At 51.0% G+C, this 19,864-nt stretch overlaps 2 protein-coding genes across 4 annotated transcripts in view; one reads left to right on the plus strand and one right to left on the minus strand.

Moving 5' to 3' along the window:
* The window catches only part of LOC122368713 (dynein axonemal heavy chain 8-like), a 32,284-nt gene extending 16,028 nt beyond the window's left edge, over positions 1-16,256 (plus strand). The window contains exons 2-3 of the mRNA XM_043342920.1: positions 566-2,954; positions 5,682-16,256. Of these exons, the coding sequence (XP_043198855.1) occupies positions 566-2,954; positions 5,682-16,007 (12,715 nt within the window). The 3' untranslated portion in view covers positions 16,008-16,256. The remainder of the gene's footprint in view (positions 1-565; positions 2,955-5,681) is intronic.
* LOC122368714 (protein RRNAD1-like) overlaps positions 1-19,864 on the minus strand; it is a 55,126-nt gene that overhangs the window by 19,807 nt on the left and 15,455 nt on the right. For all 3 annotated transcript variants that reach the window (XM_043342921.1, XM_043342923.1, XM_043342922.1), the window contains exon 5: positions 17,677-17,797. In XM_043342921.1, coding sequence (XP_043198856.1) covers positions 17,677-17,797 — 121 coding nt within the window. The remainder of the gene's footprint in view (positions 1-17,676; positions 17,798-19,864) is intronic.

Below are 19,864 nucleotides of genomic sequence, written 5' to 3' on the forward strand. Positions count from 1 at the left end.
ATCAGTACCTATCAACAATTCACATATTTTGGATTTCTCATACCTGTGACCTGAGGTGAGGTCAGAATTGTGGTAGCACCATTAAATAGCAGTGGGGAAAAGTACAAATGTCCACTTTCAAAGAAAATCCACGTCAAAAATGCGAGATATTTTCAACATCATAATATCTGCCCATATGCAATGTGCAGAGTGCAGCTGACGGACAGCTTGCAGTGAGTCAGTGAAGAGTCAGACGGTTCAGGATTTAGTGAGTGGGCCAGGGACAGTAGATGCAGAGAAAAAATATTCAGTTTTTAAAACGTATCTTGAAAAAGCAGTTTTGGTGCGCATTTCCAAAGATGACTTGTGAGTTGTGCTACAGACGAATATCGTCCGCTACTTGTAGGTTAAAGAAAGAATGTACCTAGACTTTCCGGTACAGTGTTAACACCAGGCCTCGACAGAAAATGATAAAATAATTTTTTTATCGCTGAAGCAAAAAACATGAAAAATCCAATCAAGGGCCAGGAAAACCATGCCGTTTAAATATACTTGTAACCTGGTACTCTTTCCCCACTTTTGGCAGGTACTACAACACGTCGGAGCGCATGACGTCACTGTTCGTCAAGGTGACGAACCAGATGGTGAACTCCTGCAAGAGCTTCATCACTGACGACGGCACCAGCGACATCTGGGAGCAGCCGTACCGTCCGCTGGTGGAGAAGCTGCAGGTGTGCATCCACCTGTACCGAGACTACCAGGCCTTCTTCCACAAGACCAAGCGGCGCATCCAGACCACGCCCGACGAGAAGCCCTTCGAGTTCTCCGAGATGTACATCTTCGGCAAGTTCGAGGCGTTCTGCAAGCGACTGGAAAAGATCATCAACATCCTCGACACCGTTGACCACTTCTCGGTGCTCACCAGAAGCAGAATAGAGGGCATCGAGATTCATGGAAAGAAGTTCACCGACATCTTCAACACAATCAAGAAGAAGACATACGACTTCTTGGATCCTCGCAAAATGGACTTTGACCAGGATTACGAGAACTTCCAGAACCAGATCTTCCAGCTAGAAAGAGCCCTACAAGCCTTCCTGGACAAGAGCTTCACGAACATACGGACTGTGTCGGATGCGCTCAGGCTGATGCATCGGTTCGAGCTGCTGAAGCTAGACTGCTTGGAGCTCAGCGACAAGTACAGCATCATCATCGAAAAATTCACACAGGAAATAGCTACCACACGAAAGCTGTATGAAGCCTCCAAGGATGACCCGATTATCAGTCACAATATGCCACCTGTGGCAGGCAAGATCGCTTGGGCTCGAAACCTGTACCGGAGGCTACGCGAGATCATGGAGTGCCTCCGCCAGAACTACCCAGAAACGCTGCAGTGTGCAGAGGCTCGACCCATGATACGCCAGTACAACCAGCTGTCGAAGTGCCTGATCCGCTACGAGATTCTGTATCACGAAGCGTGGGCAAAGTCCGTCGACGAGGTGCGTAACGGTCTGATGGCGCCCATCCTTGTGCGCCATCCTAAGACCAAGGAGCTGATTCCCAACTATGATCCACTGATTCCGTTGACGATACGCGAAGCTGACTGCATGCGCAAGATGGGCCTCGCCATCCCTGTCACCGCAAATGTGCTCAGCTATCGCAAAGAGCGAATCTTCGACGCCCTACAAGGTGTGCAAGGTATTCTGGAGAGGAGCCAGAAGGTGATTGGCCAGATTCCTGAGCTGTTCGCGCCCATGCTGGCGGCATTGACGCACAAGGTGGACAAAGCTCTGCAACCGGGTTTGATCAGCCTCACGTGGACGTCGTTAACACTGCATGAGTATTACGACTCAGTCCACAAGGCTATCGACGACCTGGAGCTGATGATCAAGCGGCTGACTGACATCAAGGAGCAGCGCATCGACTCGGTACTGGACACGATGGCCAGCACGCTGCTGGTCGAGCTTCCCGAGGAAGAACCATACACGACCACCGAGTTCCTCAGTCGGCTGGAGAAGCACAGCGGTCGAGCCGCCATCACACTCGACTTCCTCTCGTTCAAGGTGGAGCACGCCGTGTACGAGCTGATTGACATTTTCCTGCAGAACGCCGACGTGGGTGATGCAGAGCAGCCCAACCGCAACCAATGGCAGGAGTATGTGGAGCTGGCGGCGCGGCGCGAAGCCGACAAGGAAGACCAGAAACGGAAGTCGATGGCCGGAGAGGATCACATGCCGTCTGACCTCAGCATGATGAATCTGGACACCCGCGTCGAGGCACTCTATGACACTTGTCGTGAGCTGTACCAGTTCTTCAACGCGCGCAACTCGGAGGCACTGGTGCGCGCCACCAAGTACTCTTTGGACGCCATCAAGAAGCGCGTCTTCCTGCCGACGCGCTCGATGCTGGTGGCGCGGGACGACGACGAAGCGGAGGACCTGGCGCCGACGCCGCCGTTCCTTCTCACCGACATCATGCTGGCCATTCCAAACATCGTCCTCAGCCCCAGCATCGACGACGTGCAGGGTGTCATCAACAAGGCGGCACAGATGGTGCTGGAGGTGAACCGCGAGATAGCGCTCTGGGGCCAGGGGCGCACCTTCAGCCAGCTGAAGATCAGCACCCAAATGGACCTGGTGCCGGCCGAGGCTGAGGACGAGGCTGCCGCGGACGGCGAGTCGCCCGCAGATGAGACCGCCGAAGAGAAGGAGAAGCCCACCGAGCTACCCAACAGGAGGCTGAAGACGTACTACCGCTCTGTGCGCGAGCACAAGGACACCGGCCGCATGGTGATGATGCTGCAGACGGCGCTGTCCGCCATGAAGCAGGAGATCAACAGCGTGGTGCAGCGCTACCAGGGCTACAGCTACCTCTGGGAGAAGGACCGCAACCAGGTGGTGGAAGAGTTTGTGCAGACCCACCCCAGCCTGGCCATGTACCGGGCGGAGATCGCCAAATGTCGTCAGCAGCGAGACGATGTGAGTACTCACTACCCTGTCCTTGCAATTATTTGCATTGCAAAAAAAATATGTCAACTGTGCAGTATGCAATAATCAACCCTTAGTTGATTGAATGACCCTACAAATTATCTTTAGCTTCTTTAGTTGCATTTTTGCTGAAATATAATTTTCGGCGAGAAGCCTCCACATCAACGCCAAAATTTACCAACAACCTACCAAAATTTGCGGCCCTTCTAGATTTGTCCCTGTGGCTTCCGTAAACATCTTTTTTAATAATGCAATGATACAGACATTGGCAGGCTCCCCTAATTAAAACCATCATTGCAACAAAATATTCCAAGTTTTACGAATACCGCTCTGATGGAACAGCATTTAATGGTGAGATAACGTTATTCATTTTCATCGAACAGCTTGAACTATTATGTTTCTCAAACCAGAAAATGCTTCCTTTTTCGCTAAGTTGCAGCAGCACCGGTCAAAAATAGCAAACTTCGGAAAGTCAGTTCCGGAATGACAGCCATAGTCCCCACCAAACGAGCGCCGCTCAGGCCCAGCCAAAGCGCTAGTTGAGAACGTCTAAAGCTGACTGACATGTTACTAAGCCGTTGGATTTTTATTGTTAGTTTCCAGCTATCAGCTTCTTTTTTTTTTCTACAAAAGGTGAGTTGGTGCTTCAGAATACCATTTCGCCTCGTATATTACCAATCTTTGAGTCTTGCATAAAGGTCAGATACATAGGCGGCGGAACGGGGAGGGCACCGGGGCACCGTGCCCGCCTTTGATTTTGGCATTTTAACTTTAGCCCTATGGACGGTGCATGGAAAGAATGGGACCAAAAGTCGGCAGTGCCCCCTCCCCCCTTAATTGAAGGTGTTCCGCCGCTACTGGTCAGATAGTCTGGCATGCTCAGCTCACTTGTTTTCCTTTTCAGAGCGACGAACCACACCCTTCGCTAGCAACACTGGCGTTGTCCAGGAATATAAAAACACCACAAAGAGCTTGTAAATTGATAAAGTGGAGCTTATTGCCTTACAACCCGGATGGTTCACAAAAACCGTACTTCTCGGCGTTTCTATTCAACATTATTTCTGACTTCCAACAATTCTCAGTACCGTAATATGTGGCAGACAATCAACAAGGAACTTAATCAGGCAGATAGCTATTAAAGTGAACTTCCTCTTACTTACTCTGCTTCTTCCATATATTCTACTCTTCTAATCCACATACTTTTACTTACTCCATCCGTTACTTCCACACCACACGTTACGCGTTTTGATTCTTACAAAGTTAAAATCACCCGATTTCCAAATACCTAAAAGGACAAAATCAGCATGTCAACAATCGATTGGTGTTTCACCAACCTTGGTATTTCAAAGGGACACGGCTAGTGGCTACACACTATTTTTCCGTAATGAGAAAAATCGCAGAGCGCAGCGTCGCAAAACTTTGCATAACACATCCATTTTGCATGTCACGTGAAATTCTTCACTTCAGGTAACAAAAGGTCATATCACTAGGCAAAATAACCTTGTCTCTAAAACTATGAAAATGTTAATCATTCAACTTACTTCCTAAAGGTCTTAAACTTTTACTTTGCATGCAAGTACCAGTGCAACAAAATTGGTAACATATATATATCTAGTGAGGTTCAGCATACGTGGAATAACGCAAAGCTATGAGATGTTCACGAATTGGCGCTGTGTCGCTTTCAACTCACTAGCCCGATTATATTCACTGGCGGATCGCCTATCTGGAGTGATTATACTAAGCTGAAAAGTTCGAAACATACAGTCTACATTCACACGCATCTTTCAGAGCATTCTCAGCAACTTAACCCTGGTACTTTTAGTGAAGGGCAGGTCAAACGGACCGCCCCTCGATTTTTCACGAATAACTCGCGGAAAAAGCGGCCAATCATGACGAAACTTTCAGAACCCTCGAGTTGACCAATTTTACACCTACCCTGTAATTCACGACCCTAATCCAAATGACCTCCGACCTGTTTCAGTGTTTCTCGAGACCATGTTTGGCTATAATCGCGATTCGGCGTATGTCAGCTCACATTATCCACCCGTTTAAAGTCTTTTTGTGGTTGTTAACGTTGAAACATGGGAAATGATATTGATCCCATGCATTATGGTGGGTGTCAAGGTCAAGTGGTGGTCAGGTCCAGGTCATTGAACTTTCATGACTTTGGTCACTTTTCGTGTTTTACATGCCTCTATGGTAGTTTTTGGGTCAGATTTCCAATTTATCTCTCATTTGAATATTTACAAAGAAGATTTGGTGCCTCCGTTAAACATTAAGAAGCTGTCAGTGGTGATTGACATTTGACACCTACTATGGATAGCCGGTAGGACGCTTGCTGGTCGACCTGACCTGACCTGGCCTAAAGGCATGAAGACATTATTTGTCATCAAAACTTATATGAAATTGGTGATTAGCACCCAGAAAACCCAACAACAACCTCATTTTACGAAGCTCTAGCAGGTCCCGATTTTCCCGACTTTTGGGTCATTGACCTGACCAAGGAGTTCAGTCTCAAAGGAGGACCTAGGAAATTAAAATTGGGTATCATCGGCTTCCTCTCGTCACAGGCACACGCCCGTTTTTTTTTTTTTTGCGCAGCTCTAGCTCGATCAGGGGCCGAACGGCAGGGTGACTATTGAGTCCAAATTTCAATACATTTAGACGCCCCGTTATTCCCGCATGATTAATACGTTTTCCTGTGCATTCTCCCCTCAGGTGGAGGCGATGGAGGCCGCTCACCGGGTCGGCCCGCTGCAGCTGTCCACCGAGCTGCTGAAGGTGTCGCTGACGGTGGAGATCGAGGCCTGGCTGCGCGCCTACGCCAGCCGCCTCCACCAGGAGTATAGCGTCAAGCTCGACGACGTGGCAGAGTTCTTCAAGGAAAACTCGCACCAGCTCTCCAAGCCGATCAAAGATCTGGATGACGTCCGAAACGCCATGGAATGTCTGAAGACGGTTCGCGATCGCCAAATCGAGATTGATATGCTGCTCGGCCCGGTAGAGGAGGCGTATGCGCTGTTCAACAAGTTTGAGATCCCGGTACCGAAAGAAGAGGCGGAAAAGGTCGATGGCTTACGATACGCCTTTGAGAAGCTCATCCAGCAATCAATAGCCACCCAAGACTACCTCTGTAGCGTGCAAGACACGAAACAGGACGAGCTGGTTGCCTCGATCAAACAGTTCGTCAGTGACCTATCAGAATTCGACGAGCAGTATGAAATTGCTGGACCTATGGAGGTTGGAATCCCAGCCCAAGAGGCCAGCGACCGCCTTGCTCTCTTCCAATCGCGTTTCGACGATCTCTGGCACAAATTCCAGGTGTACACAGCCGGACAAAGACTATTTGGCCTTGCTGAGAGCGACTATCCCTCCCTCCACACAACGAAAAAAGAGCTAAATCTGCTCCAGAAACTGTATGGCCTCTACAACGAAGTGATGAAGAGCGTGAATGGCTATTACGACACGGCATGGCCTGATCTGGACATTGAGCAGATCAACGCCGAGCTGATTGATTTCCAGAACCGCTGCCGCAAGATGCCAAAGGCCCTACAGACATGGCCAGCCTACACAGACCTAAAGCAACGCATCGACGACTTCAACGAGACATGTCCTCTGCTCGAAATGATGGCCAACAAGTCCATGATGGAGCGCCACTGGGATCGTATCGCAACACTTACTGGCTGCACATTCGAGCCCGAGTCTGACAGCTTCATGCTTCGAAACGTCATGGAAGCTCCACTGCTGAAGTTCAAGGAGGACATTGAAGACATCTGCATTGGAGCAACAAAAGAGAAGGACATTGAGTCGAAGCTCAAGGGCGTGATCGCTGAATGGGCTCTACATGACCTCGCATGTGCTCCATTCAAGAGCAGAGGCGAGCTCTTACTGAAGGGACAAGAGACAGCCGAGATCACAGCGCTGATGGAAGACTCCCTGATGGTTCTCGGTTCACTGCTCAGCAACCGTTACAACGCACCCTACAAGAAAACGATCCAACTCTGGGTCCAAAACTTGAGCAACACCAGCGAAATCTTGGAGAGCTGGATGACTGTGCAGAATCTGTGGGTGTATCTAGAGGCCGTATTTGTCGGAGGTGACATCGCGAAGCAGCTGCCCAAGGAAGCCAAACGGTTCCAGAACATCGACAAGTCATGGGTGCGCATCATGACAAGAGCTCACGACATTCCCAACGCGGTCGAGTGCTGTGTCGGCGACGAAACGCTCGGCCAACTGCTCCCACACCTTCTTGAGCAGCTCGAGGTGTGCCAGAAGTCCCTCACCGGTTACCTGGAGGGCAAGCGGCTGGTGTTCCCAAGGTTCTTCTTCATCTCTGATCCGTCTCTCCTTGAGATTCTGGGACAGGCGTCTGATCCGCATACGATTCAGGCACATCTCCTCGGAATCTTCGAAAACGTGGCCACCGTTGAGTTCCATCCCAAGGACTACGATCGCATCGTAGCCGTGCTGTCCAGGGAAAAGGAGCGCATTGAGCTTGACAAGTCAGTGAAATGTGAAGGCAACGTCGAAAGCTGGCTGGGGCAGCTTCTGGATGAGCAGCAGAGCTCCCTGCACAGCGTCATTCGTACCGCATATCAGAACATCATAGATCCTGACTTTGAAATCATGACGTTCTTGGACACCTTCCCAGCCCAAGTAGGCTTACTCGGACTGCAAATAGTCTGGACGAAGGACGCAGAAGTCGCGCTCAACAATGCCAAATACGATCGCGACATCATGCCAGATACCAACAAGATGTTCCTCAACATCCTGAACAGGCTCATTGACATGACAACAAAGGACCTCACGAAGTTTGAGCGGATCAAGTATGAAACGCTCATTACGATCCACGTCCACCAGCGCGATATCTTCGACGGGATCGTCAAGATGCATGTGCGGTCTGTCAATGACTTTGAGTGGGCTAAGCAGTCACGATTCTACTTCGCAGATGATGAGGACCTGTGTCTGGTTAAAATTACCGACATTGACTTCATCTATCAGAACGAGTTCCTCGGCTGCACGGACCGATTGGTGATAACGCCACTCACAGACAGATGCTACATCACTATCGCGCAGGCGGTCGGCATGTCGATGGGTTCAGCACCTGCTGGCCCGGCCGGAACAGGCAAAACAGAGACAACAAAGGACATGGGCAAGGCACTTGGCAAGTACGTTGTCGTCTTCAACTGCTCTGATCAGATGGATTTCCGTGGTTTGGGACGCATTTACAAAGGACTTGCGCAGTCTGGATCTTGGGGATGCTTCGACGAGTTCAACCGCATCGAACTTCCAGTGCTATCCGTCGCAGCACAACAGATCCACATCGTCTTCAACGCCCGGAAAGAAAGAAAAACGAGCTTCATCTTCAGCGACGGTGACAACGTCTCTCTGAATCCCGAGTTCACCATCATCATCACCATGAACCCGGGATATGCTGGTCGCCAAGAGCTTCCTGAAAACCTGAAGATCCAGTTCCGTACAGTGGCTATGATGGTGCCAGACAGACAGATCATCATGCGAGTGAAACTGGCCTCGTGCGGTTTCCGTGAGAACATCAACCTGGCGCGGAAGTTCTTCGTCCTCTACAAACTCTGCGAAGAACAGCTAAGCAAACAAGTGCACTACGATTTCGGACTGCGCAACATCCTGTCCGTCCTGCGGACCCTTGGTGCGCAAAAGCGATCACGACCCGATGAGCCCGAGGAAATGGTAGTGATGCGCGTCCTTCGTGACATGAATGTCTCCAAACTAGTCGACGAGGACGAGCCACTCTTCCTTTCGCTCATCAACGATCTGTTCCCAGGACTCCAGCTCGACAAAGTGGTCCGTGCTGAGCTGATGCAAGCTATTGCCAACCAAGTACAGATCGCCAAGCTCGTCAATCATCCTCAGTGGAACCTGAAGCTCATCCAGCTTTACGAGACATCGCTTGTGAGACACGGACTCATGACACTGGGTCCAACTGGTGCAGGGAAAACCTCTTGCATCCATTTGCTAATGAAAGCCATGACAGAGACCGGCCGGCCACACAGGGAGATGCGCATGAACCCAAAAGCGATAACAGCGCCGCAGATGTTCGGCAGGCTGGACGTCGCCACTAACGACTGGACAGACGGCATCTTTTCCACACTCTGGCGACGCTCACACAAGGTGAAGAAGGGCGAGAACATATGGCTGGTCCTGGATGGGCCAGTGGACGCAGTTTGGATCGAAAACCTGAACTCCGTGCTGGACGACAACAAAACGCTGACCCTGGCCAACGGCGATCGCATCACAATGGCACCCACCTGCAAGCTGCTCTTCGAACCAGACAACGTCGACAACGCCTCGCCAGCCACAATCTCCAGGATGGGCATGGTGTTCATGAGCGCATCAGTCCTCGGGTGGAAACCAATCCTCAAAGGATGGCTGAACACGAGAACACAGGCTGAAGCTGAAATGCTCTGGGGCTTCTACGACTCCATTTTTGAAGACCTTATCAACTACGTCCGCCAAGAGCTCGTCAGCAAAATGTTCGTCCAAGAGGCGAACTACACCACACAGTCCACAGATCTGCTCACAGGCCTCATCATGGAACAGGAAGAAAAAGGCAAGTCAAGTCCACTTCCACCAGAAGAGATGCAGCGCCTGTTCCTGTTCTCAGTCATGTGGAGCTTGGGTGCGTTGTTGGAGCTCGACATGCGCGCCAAAATGGAGCAGTTCGTGCGTGCGCACGAGTCCAAACTCGACTGGCCCGTGTGCAACGAAGGCGAAACCATTTTCGAATTCACTGTGAATGCCAAGGGCGAGTGGGAACACTGGAGAAACTACGTGAGCGAGTACGTGTACCCGACCGACTCCGTGCCTGAGTTCTCAAGCATTCTAGTGCCAAACGTAGACAACATTCGCACAAACTTCCTCATCAATACGATCACCAAACAAAACAAGTGCGCCCTGCTGATAGGAGAGCCAGGAACGGCGAAAACTGTGATGATCAAGTCCGTGCTCAATGACCTGAATCCAGAGGAACATGTCTACAAGTGCATCAACTTCTCGTCGGCGACGTCACCTATGATGTATCAGCGAACGATCGAAAGCTATGTGGACAAACGAATGGGCACCACCTATGGTCCTCCTAACGGTCGAAAAATGACCGTCTTCATAGACGACATCAACATGCCTGACATCAACGAGTGGGGTGATCAGATCTGCAACGAGATTGTGCGACAACTGATGGAGCAGCACGGGTTCTACTCGCTCGAGAAGCCCGGTGATTTCACGCACATCGTCGACACACAGTTCTTGGCGGCCATGATCCACCCTGGCGGAGGCCGCAACGACATCCCACCGAGACTGAAACGGCGGTTTTCCATCTTCAACTGTACGCTGCCTTCTGTGAACTCCATGGACCAAGTGTTCCGTGTCATCAGTTCTGGCTACTTCTGCTCATCACGATTCCCCGAGAACATCGTCGAATTTGTGCCAACCATCGTACCGATGACACGAATCCTATGGCAGATGACAAAAGTGAAAATGCTGCCTACTCCAGCCAAGTTCCACTACGTGTTCAACCTCCGCGACCTTTCTCGGATATATGAAGGCATCCTGAAGGTCGAAGCTGAAACGATGCGTCAGCCAGAAGATGTACTCATGGTGTGGAAACATGAATGTACTAGAGTGATCGCAGACAGATTTACAAGCGACGCAGACAAGGAGTGGTTCCAAGGAGCCTGCCAGACTGTGGCAAAAGACAGCCTACCCGAAGAGCTGGCGTGTGTTGTCAAGAACGATCACTACTTTGTGGACTTCCTCCGAGACGCACCAGAGCCCACTGGCGATGAGCCAGACGATTTTGAACTGGAGACACCGCATGTTTACGAGGCGATAGAAAGCTTCGACGCGCTGGAACAAAGACTTCGAATGTTCCAGGAGCAATACAACGAGGCTGTCCGCGGTGCCGGGATGGACATGGTGTTCTTCGTGGACGCCATGGTCCACTTGGTGAAGATATCTCGAGTTTTGCGGACACCTCGTGGGAACGTCTTGCTTGTCGGTGTTGGCGGAAGTGGCAAGCAGTCGCTCACTCGGCTGGCATCATTCATTGCTGGATATCAAACATTCCAGATCACACTGACACGAGCGTACAGTACCAGCAACCTGATGGACGACCTCAAGATCCTTTACCGCGTCGCTGGCAAGGATGGAAAGGGCATCACGTTCATTTTCACTGACAACGAGATCAAGGAGGAGTCATTCCTCGAGTACTTAAACAACATGATCAGCACAGGTGAGATCTCAAACCTCTTCGCACGCGATGAGATGGATGAGATCACAAACGAGCTGATCCCAGTGATGAAGAAACTCGAACCACGCACGCCACCCACACCGGATAACCTGTACACGTTCTTCATATCAAGGGCACGTAACAACATCCACGTCTGCTTGTGCTTCTCGCCGGTAGGCGAAAAATTCCGATCTCGAGCACTGAAGTTCCCTGGTCTCATTTCTGGCTGCACCATGGACTGGTTCTCGCGCTGGCCACCAGATGCTCTGGTTGCTGTCTCGCACCACTTCATCTCAAACCACCCTATAGTGTGCACACCAGAGTCAAAAGAAGAGCTGATCAAGAGCATGGGTATGGTCCATGATGGAGTGGCAAAGCTGTGCGTCCAGTACTTCGAGCGATTCAGACGACAGACCCACGTCACGCCGAAATCGTACCTCTCGTTCCTCGACGGGTACAAAGCTATCTACACAAACAAACACAAAGAGATAGCAGAACTAGCTCGCAGGATGAACATGGGACTCACCAAGCTGGTAGAGGCGACCGCCAGTGTGAATGAACTAGCTATAGAGCTAGAAAAGATGACGCAAACGCTCGCTATCGCTTCAGCAGAGGCAGAAAAAGTGCTGGAGGAGGTCACGCAGTCGGCCAGTGCTGCTGAAAAAGTGAAAGCTGAAGTACAAGTAGTAAAAGATGCTGCTGAGCAGCTCGTGCAGAAAATCGCCGTCTCGAAAGGATTCGCCATGGAGAAATTGGAGGCAGCACGGCCAGCCCTCGAGGATGCGGAGCGGGCACTCGACACCATCACTGGCGGTGACATATCCACGGTGAGGAAGCTGGGAAAGCCACCGCACCTCATCATGCGTATCATGGACTGCGCCCTGCTCCTTTTCCAGAAGCATCTTGATCCTGTCACCCCTGATCCTGATCGACCCTGTCTGAAGCCGTCATGGGCCGACGCGCTAAAACTGATGTCAAACACACAGTTCTTGTTCATGCTGAAAAACTTCCCAAAAGACACAATTAACGACGAAGTGGTGGAACTGATGGAGCCGTACTTTGCCATGGAGGATTACACACTTGAGAGCGCAAAGAAGGTCTGCGGAAACGTGGCAGGCCTTTTGTCCTGGACTTTGGCCATGGCCGTGTTCTTCGGCATAAACAAAGAAGTGCTACCGCTCAAAGCAATGCTTGCTGTCGAAGAAGCAAAACTTGATGCCGCCAACAAACAGCTCGCCGAGGCACAGGCGCAACTGGACGAGAAACAGAGGGAGCTGGATGAGGTGCAGGCCAAATTCGACGCAGCAATGGCCTCGAAACAAAAACTCGTGGACGACGCAAACAGGTGTCAGCAAAAGATGGACAACGCGTCCACCCTGATCAACGGCCTCTCCGGTGAAAGGGTACGATGGACAGCGCAGTCCGAACTGTTCAAACAGCAGACTGAATGGCTAGTCGGCGACGTGCTACTCCTGACAGGCTTCCTGAGCTACGCCGGCCCATTCAACCAGGAGTTCAGGACATTGCTCATCAAACAGTGGGAGAAGGAACTCAAAACGAGACACATTCCATGCTCTGAGGACCTAAGCATTATCGGACAATTGACAGACGCGCCTACAGTGGCTGAGTGGAATCTGCAAGGTCTCCCAAACGACGACCTGTCGACACAGAACGGCATAATCGTCACTCAAGCGTCACGCTATCCACTGCTCATTGACCCACAGAGTCAAGGGAAAACCTGGGTGAAATGCAAGGAGAAAGACAATGACTTGATCGTATCCTCCCTGGACCACAAGTACTTCAGAAACCATTTGGAAGACGCACTTTCTCTTGGAAGACCAATGCTCATTGAAGACGTGGGCGAGGAACTGGACCCAGCCCTGGACAACGTGCTGGAAAAGAACTTCATCAAGTCCGGTAAAACACTGAAAGTAAAGCTCGGCGACAAAGAGGTAGACGTCATGGATGGCTTCACACTGTACATAACCACTAAGCTGGGTAATCCCACATATTCGCCCGAGGTGTCCGCCAGGGCCTCGATCATCGATTTCACTGTCACCATGAAAGGGTTGGAAGACCAGCTTCTAGGACGTGTCATCGGCACCGAAAAGCAAGAACTGGAGCATGAAAGAACAAAACTGGTGGAAGACGTCACTGACAACAAGCGCAAGATCAAAGAACTGGAGGACAATCTCCTTTTCAAGTTGACCAGTACGCAAGGCTCGCTTGTAGAAGATGAGTCTCTGATCGCTGTGCTAGCCAACACGAAAGAAACGGCAGCCGATGTGCATGAAAAGCTCAAGGTAGCGGCAGAAACCGAGCTGAAGATCAACGAGGCACGCGAAGAGTTCAGGCCGGTGGCGACGCGTGGAAGTATCCTCTATTTCCACATATGCGAGATGTCCATGGTAAACAGCATGTACCAAACGTCGCTGACCCAGTTCCTCGGCATTTTTGACAGATCTATGTCAGAGTCAGACAAGTCTCCGATCCCGCAGAGACGTATTGGAAACATCATAGAGTACCTGAACTACGCCTCTTTCCAATATACGTGTCGGGGTCTCTATGAAGTGGATAAGTTCCTCTTCACTCTCCTCATGGCGCTCAAAATTGATCTCAACAAGCGCATCGTCAAGTACGAGGAGTTCCAAGTGCTCATCAAGGGCGGAGCAGCACTGGATCTCAACAACGTCACACCCAAACCGTGTCGCTGGATCAGTGATCTGACCTGGCTGAACCTGGTTGAGCTCTCAAAGCTGCCGTACTTCCACGAGATCTTGACGCAGGTGCCACACGCTGAGAAAACGTGGCGCGCATGGTTCGAGAAGGAAGCACCGGAGGAGGAAGTCATTCCAGATGGCTACCACATGTCACTCGATACATTCCGACGGCTGCTGCTGATCCGATCCTGGTGCCCGGACCGCACCATCGCTCAAGCGCGGAAGTATGTCGGCGAGTCGCTTGGCATGCGCTTCACGGAGCCTATCCTTCTCGACTTGTTCCAGACATGGAAAGAGTCGTCGCCACGCATCCCTCTGGTGAACCTGCTCAGCACCGGATCCGACCCAACGCCAATGATAGAGGCGTTGGCAAAGAAGCAGAATGTTCCATGCTCAGCCGTGTCCATGGGACAAGGACAGGAGATCCACGCACGCCGCATCATGACTGAGTACATCGCTGGGGGCGGCTGGGTGCTGCTGCAGAACTGCCATCTGTGCCTCGACTACCTGGCAGAAGTGGTCAACACCATAATCGAGACCGAGCAGATCGACGAGCGCTTCCGCATCTGGATCACCACTGAGCCACATCCAAAGTTTCCCATATCACTCCTACAGATGGCCATCAAGTTCACGAACGAGCCGCCGCAAGGCATCAAGGCCGGTCTCAGGCGCACTTACCACGGCATATCACAGGAGCTGTTGGACTACACCAACTACCCTCAGTGGCGGCCGCTGCTATACGGGGTGTCGTTCCTTCACACCATCGTGCAAGAGCGCCGCAAGTTCGGTCCCCTCGGCTGGAACATCCCGTACGAGTTCAACCAAGCCGACTGGTCAGCGTCAGTGCAGTTCGTACAAAACCACCTCGACGACATCGACCCGAAAAAGGGAGTCAGCTGGGTCACGGTGCGCTACATGCTCGGCGAGGTCCAGTACGGTGGCCGCGTCACCGACGACTTCGACAAGCGTCTTCTAGTGACGTTCGCGAAGGTCTGGTTCAGCGACGCCATGTTCAACGAGCAGTACTGCTTCTACCAGGGCTACGGCATCCCGCGCTCCACGAAACATCCCGAGGTCATGGCGTTCATCGACGAGCTACCTGCGGTGGACGCCCCACAGGCGTATGGGCTCAACACAAACGCCGACATCACGTATCAGACGAACACCACCAAAGCGCTCCTGGACACAATCCTCGCCATCCAGCCAAAGGAATCCAGCGGTGGTGGTGGCGAGACTCGCGAGTCGGTTGTCTACCGACAGGCTGATGACATGCTGAGCAAGATGCCCGATGACTACGTGCCGCACGAAGTGAAGGCGAGACTCCAGTCGATGGGTGCGCTCAGCCCGATGAACATTTTCCTACGACAAGAAGTAGACCGCATGCAGAAGGTGATTTCGGCTGTGCGCCAAACTCTCTCCGACCTAAAGCTAGCCATAGACGGAACCATCATCATGAACGAGAATCTGCGTGACGCTCTCGACAACATATTCGACGCAAAAGTGCCGGCACTTTGGAAGCGTATCAGCTGGCAGTCGACCACCATCGGCTTTTGGTTCACTGAGCTGCTGGAGCGCAACGCTCAGTTCCACGCGTGGGTATTCCAAGGCCGACCGTCCGTGTTCTGGATGACTGGCTTCTTCAATCCGCAGGGCTTCCTGACGGCGATGAGACAAGAGGTGACGCGCGCACACAAGGGCTGGTCCCTGGACAGCGTTGTTCTCGCCAACGAAGTGCTCAAGGTGTACAAGGAGGACGTGGACACGGTGCCTCCAGAGGGCGTCCTCGTGCACGGCCTCTTCCTCGACGGAGCCGGCTGGGACAAGAAGAACTGCAAGCTGCAGGAGTCGCTGCCCAAGGTGCTGTTCATCAAGCTGCCGGTCGTCCACATCTTCGCGGTCAACAACCCGTCCGGCAAGGACGCTCGATCCTACAAGTGCCCGGTGTACAAGAAGCCGAACCGGACTGACCTGAACTACATCACCACGCTGTCTCTGCGCACTGTGCAGAGTCCCGACCACTGGATCCTCCGGGGTGTGGCCCTGCTCTGCGACATCAAGTAGGCGTAGCTGACGACCTGCGGCCAACAAAAGGCAGCATCAAGCACGCATATAGTTCGTTCTATGATCTATTCACTTAAATCGACTGCTCTTCTCACGAGCAAAGTTGTCACAAAGTGTAGTGTCCACTTGTAATGAGTTTATCTGTCTGAACATTTAGATCAGGCAATGACAAACTTTTGTCTTTCAATACAAAAGAGAAGTGTAGTAAGGGCTAGCTACGCTTCCATAAAATATATTTGAATTTGGTCATTCAGTGAATTTTGGGCGTCTGGACTTCCTTTACTTGACAATGCAACGTCGTGATGTGGAGTCAAGACCACATGTCTGAGACCTTACCAGTACCACCCTACAAGGAGAAGAGGCAGAGACAGTACCCAGGCTGTGATGTGTGTGTGTTAGAGCCTGGAGGGGATTGGGGGGGGGGGCTTGAAATTACCTCCACGGCATCTAGTGGGTTAAGCCTTCTCTATAGCTTATCTCAGATCTTTTACTCACGATAATCACTTGTTGCTGCAGCAAACGAGAAACTATCGTGGACTATAATCTTCTCCAGCCGCTGGAAAACCCAGTCCATGCGGAGCGGGGTGGGGGGGGGGGGGTGTTTCAAGAAACTACGGATATCCAGTTGTAGATGGTAACCCGGAATATAACGCAACAAACACGATTCGCTGGTCTGATTAGGTCGGACCTTTGAACTGCTAAAGCGTTTACGCGGTAGTCGGAAAATGTAAACAGATGAGGATTAAGTGAGTAAGCGGACTAGGTAGCATGCAGCTGGCTGACTGCGTAACACCATGCGCATTATGCACAATGGCAGACAGGCTTGCATAACAAGATGTTATACAACAGTTTGTCAGCGTGACATGTGGTTTCTTGAAGATCGTAGCAGCTGCGGAAACCTGACAGCTATCGAACAAAATATGAGGTCAATGCTCATCAGAGCAAGCAAGAGAATATATCAATAGAAAAATGAAAATATGAAACTGGAGATAAAACATAAATACACATGACATTGAGTAGATTTGTCAGCTCAACCTTGTCGGACGAAAATCCTGCCATCTGATTTAATCATCGTATGCTTCGATAGTGACACCGGCACAGTCGACAGAGTGACGTCTTTCATGTCTCTTTGACATGTTAGCATCCATTTTTTCTATGTAAATGACTCCACAAGACCACAAGCCAGACATAACTGGGGGAAAAGCACATAGCTGAGGTTAACAGATGACTAACACTACGTGTGACGCACGTATGTACGTACACAGCACCTCAGCCGCGTTCAAATATCCAGGCGACGATCACAGGCTTAATTGGAGGAATTAAAGAAATGAATTCAAAAGCGGTCTGACGCTTCGCCCTTCACCGGCACTCGCCCTTTGAATCATCAAAGACTAATGCAATGACGCACATACAAAGTGCTGCAAGTGCTGTAGAAGTGCTGCAAAACTTTATTACACAAATATTAGAAAACACTCACAAACCACCAAGACCATCGTATTATTTAGCTTGCAGCTGTAATGCTTCTTGCATCAGAAAATAACAATAACGCATTAAATGGCGAACAGCAACGGACCTGTCTAGATCCAAAGTAATGGGACTCACCTGCGCAAATTTTCCATTGGTTATGTATGAAACCAAGCACATACACCAAGCACCGCGTGATGCTCACCTGTGAGAACGCCTGCTGGTCCATATGCTCCGTGATGCGACAGGTAGAGTGGCGGGGTCGCGCCGGCAGCACGTACTCCTCCCGCTTGGACACCACTCTCTCCAGCTCTTCGTCCAGCTTCCTGTCAAAAACGAGAGCCATCGTCAGCGGTGGAGACTAGCACTTTAGCGCAGGTGAAACGTCTAGCGCATCCTTCTACGTGGTCAACGGATTCCCCTTACGGCAGAGTCAGTGAAGGCAATGTTTTTGAATGCGTTATGATAGGAGACATCACTGACGGCAAGACACAATAGGGTATCAACAGAGCATTTGATGACAAATAATGACGTTGGTGGATAATTGAGACATAAGCAATTGGCGTGTGCCAGCGTCCAACATATAACAGTGTATGTGATAATCATGGGACAGTATCGGCGTCAGGTGACAGTGAAAATTGCCAGTCCGCGTGACACTGTCTTATGGTCATACCAGTCTATCATAGTGTCAACTAAGACAGTAAGACTGCCCTGTGACAACGTCAGTGTCATGTGACAATGACCTGGACCTGTCAATCTCATCTCATCCTGTGAGAGTGGCATGATAGTGTCAGTCTCACGTGACAAAGTTAGCATCATGTGACAGTGTCAGTGCCAGTGTTGACGTCTCGTGATCAACTTTCGTCACATCGCAAGTCGGCGGGACGAGTCGCTATTGATGCAGCAAAGATTACATCATTCCCGCTGCAAGAGTCGCCCGGCCTGGCAACACAGACGTTGCCCGGTTCCAGTGAGCTATTTTCACCATCCCGTGCGGCTAACTGTAGCCAGCCACCTCCCATTCATCCGAGCCGAGATGAGATTGGCATCCGAAATAACACCGACGATTTAATATGGTATGCATGACGAGCAGATGAACCATCTCCTTTGGCTGGTAACCAAAGCTAACGCAGCGCCGCCGCTATGCAGAAACGATGAGATGTTAATCATGCATAAGACGGGAGCGAACATAAAAACTGATAGCTCGTCCATAGCTTCTAAATCCAGATAACTGCACTCAAACTACACAGATAGCTTATAAAATAAACAACCAAAGATTGACCACAATACCAGCCTCGTCCATTTCTGACACATGGCGGCGAAGTTCCACGCACGCCATTCGTTACATCCATGCCCCGTTCATTCACGCCCCCGTACGACCTTCGGATAGGTCATGAGAAGGCGGCACGGGTGGATAACGGATGGCTCGTGGTCGTGGACACTGGACAGCCACGGTGCCCGGACAAATGTCAGCTGCGGGTCGCCATGGCCACCGCTCACTCCGTGCACCAAATGGCATGGCGAGCGGACGCAGCCAGTCGCCGGGCCCGCTGTGGAGATCGACCCTTCAGAGTCTGAGCCTCGTCAGCACTGGTGGTTGGCACGGCGAGAAAATGGTAACAAATTGTAACAATTAGCGCAGTGACCGTGTCTTCACTTATCAGGGAACCAACAGCATCCACATTATGGATTCCATCCATATTATGGATTCTATCCATATTATGAATTCCATAGCCAAGGTGGCTTTAATAAATACAAGTAGCGAATGTCATGTATCGTTTTTCATACCTGGCGAATCAGATAAATTTTGTAAGTTAACAATAACAGCCAGCCGTTTCCATTAGTGAATCACACTTTGAAAGGTCGTGTCGCAGAAGCCACATGAAAGGCTAGCAAATAGCAAACATACTTCCTGATCAGTTCCAATAACCACTTGCTGACATATCACCTACTATGAACGTCAAACCCCTTGAGACCCAACTTTTTTGCGATAATTTTTAAATGCGTCAACTTTCGTTGACAATATTCTGGCATTGTATGTTTCAGAACCTGCCGAAACTTTTATTACTAAGGTATTTTGACGCCAAACGATTATGGAAGGTACTTCTCATTCACTCGTAATGCTAAGGTCAATTCAGGCCCGGGCAGAGGCTTGCGCTCGGCCACACTCGAGCCCCGCCACCAGCGCCATCTGCTCTAAATGCCATCTACCAGCGCCCGCTACCGCTACCAGCTACCGCCCATCATCAAGCCTGAATGGAGCGAGAGACGCGAGTGGCCGGTCGCCGGGCAAGGAGCGCCGGAGGGGTAGGGCGGAGCTTAGCGCTGACGTCATTGCGTGGCTCCGCCCCATGAGCGCGTAGCCTCTACCCAAACAGCAGATTCGTTCCGTG

The sequence above is a fragment of the Amphibalanus amphitrite genome, unplaced genomic scaffold (genome assembly GCF_019059575.1).
Source record: "Amphibalanus amphitrite isolate SeventyFive unplaced genomic scaffold, NRLGWU_Aamphi_draft 000970F_arrow, whole genome shotgun sequence".
NCBI classification, from domain to species: domain Eukaryota; kingdom Metazoa; phylum Arthropoda; class Thecostraca; order Balanomorpha; family Balanidae; genus Amphibalanus; species Amphibalanus amphitrite.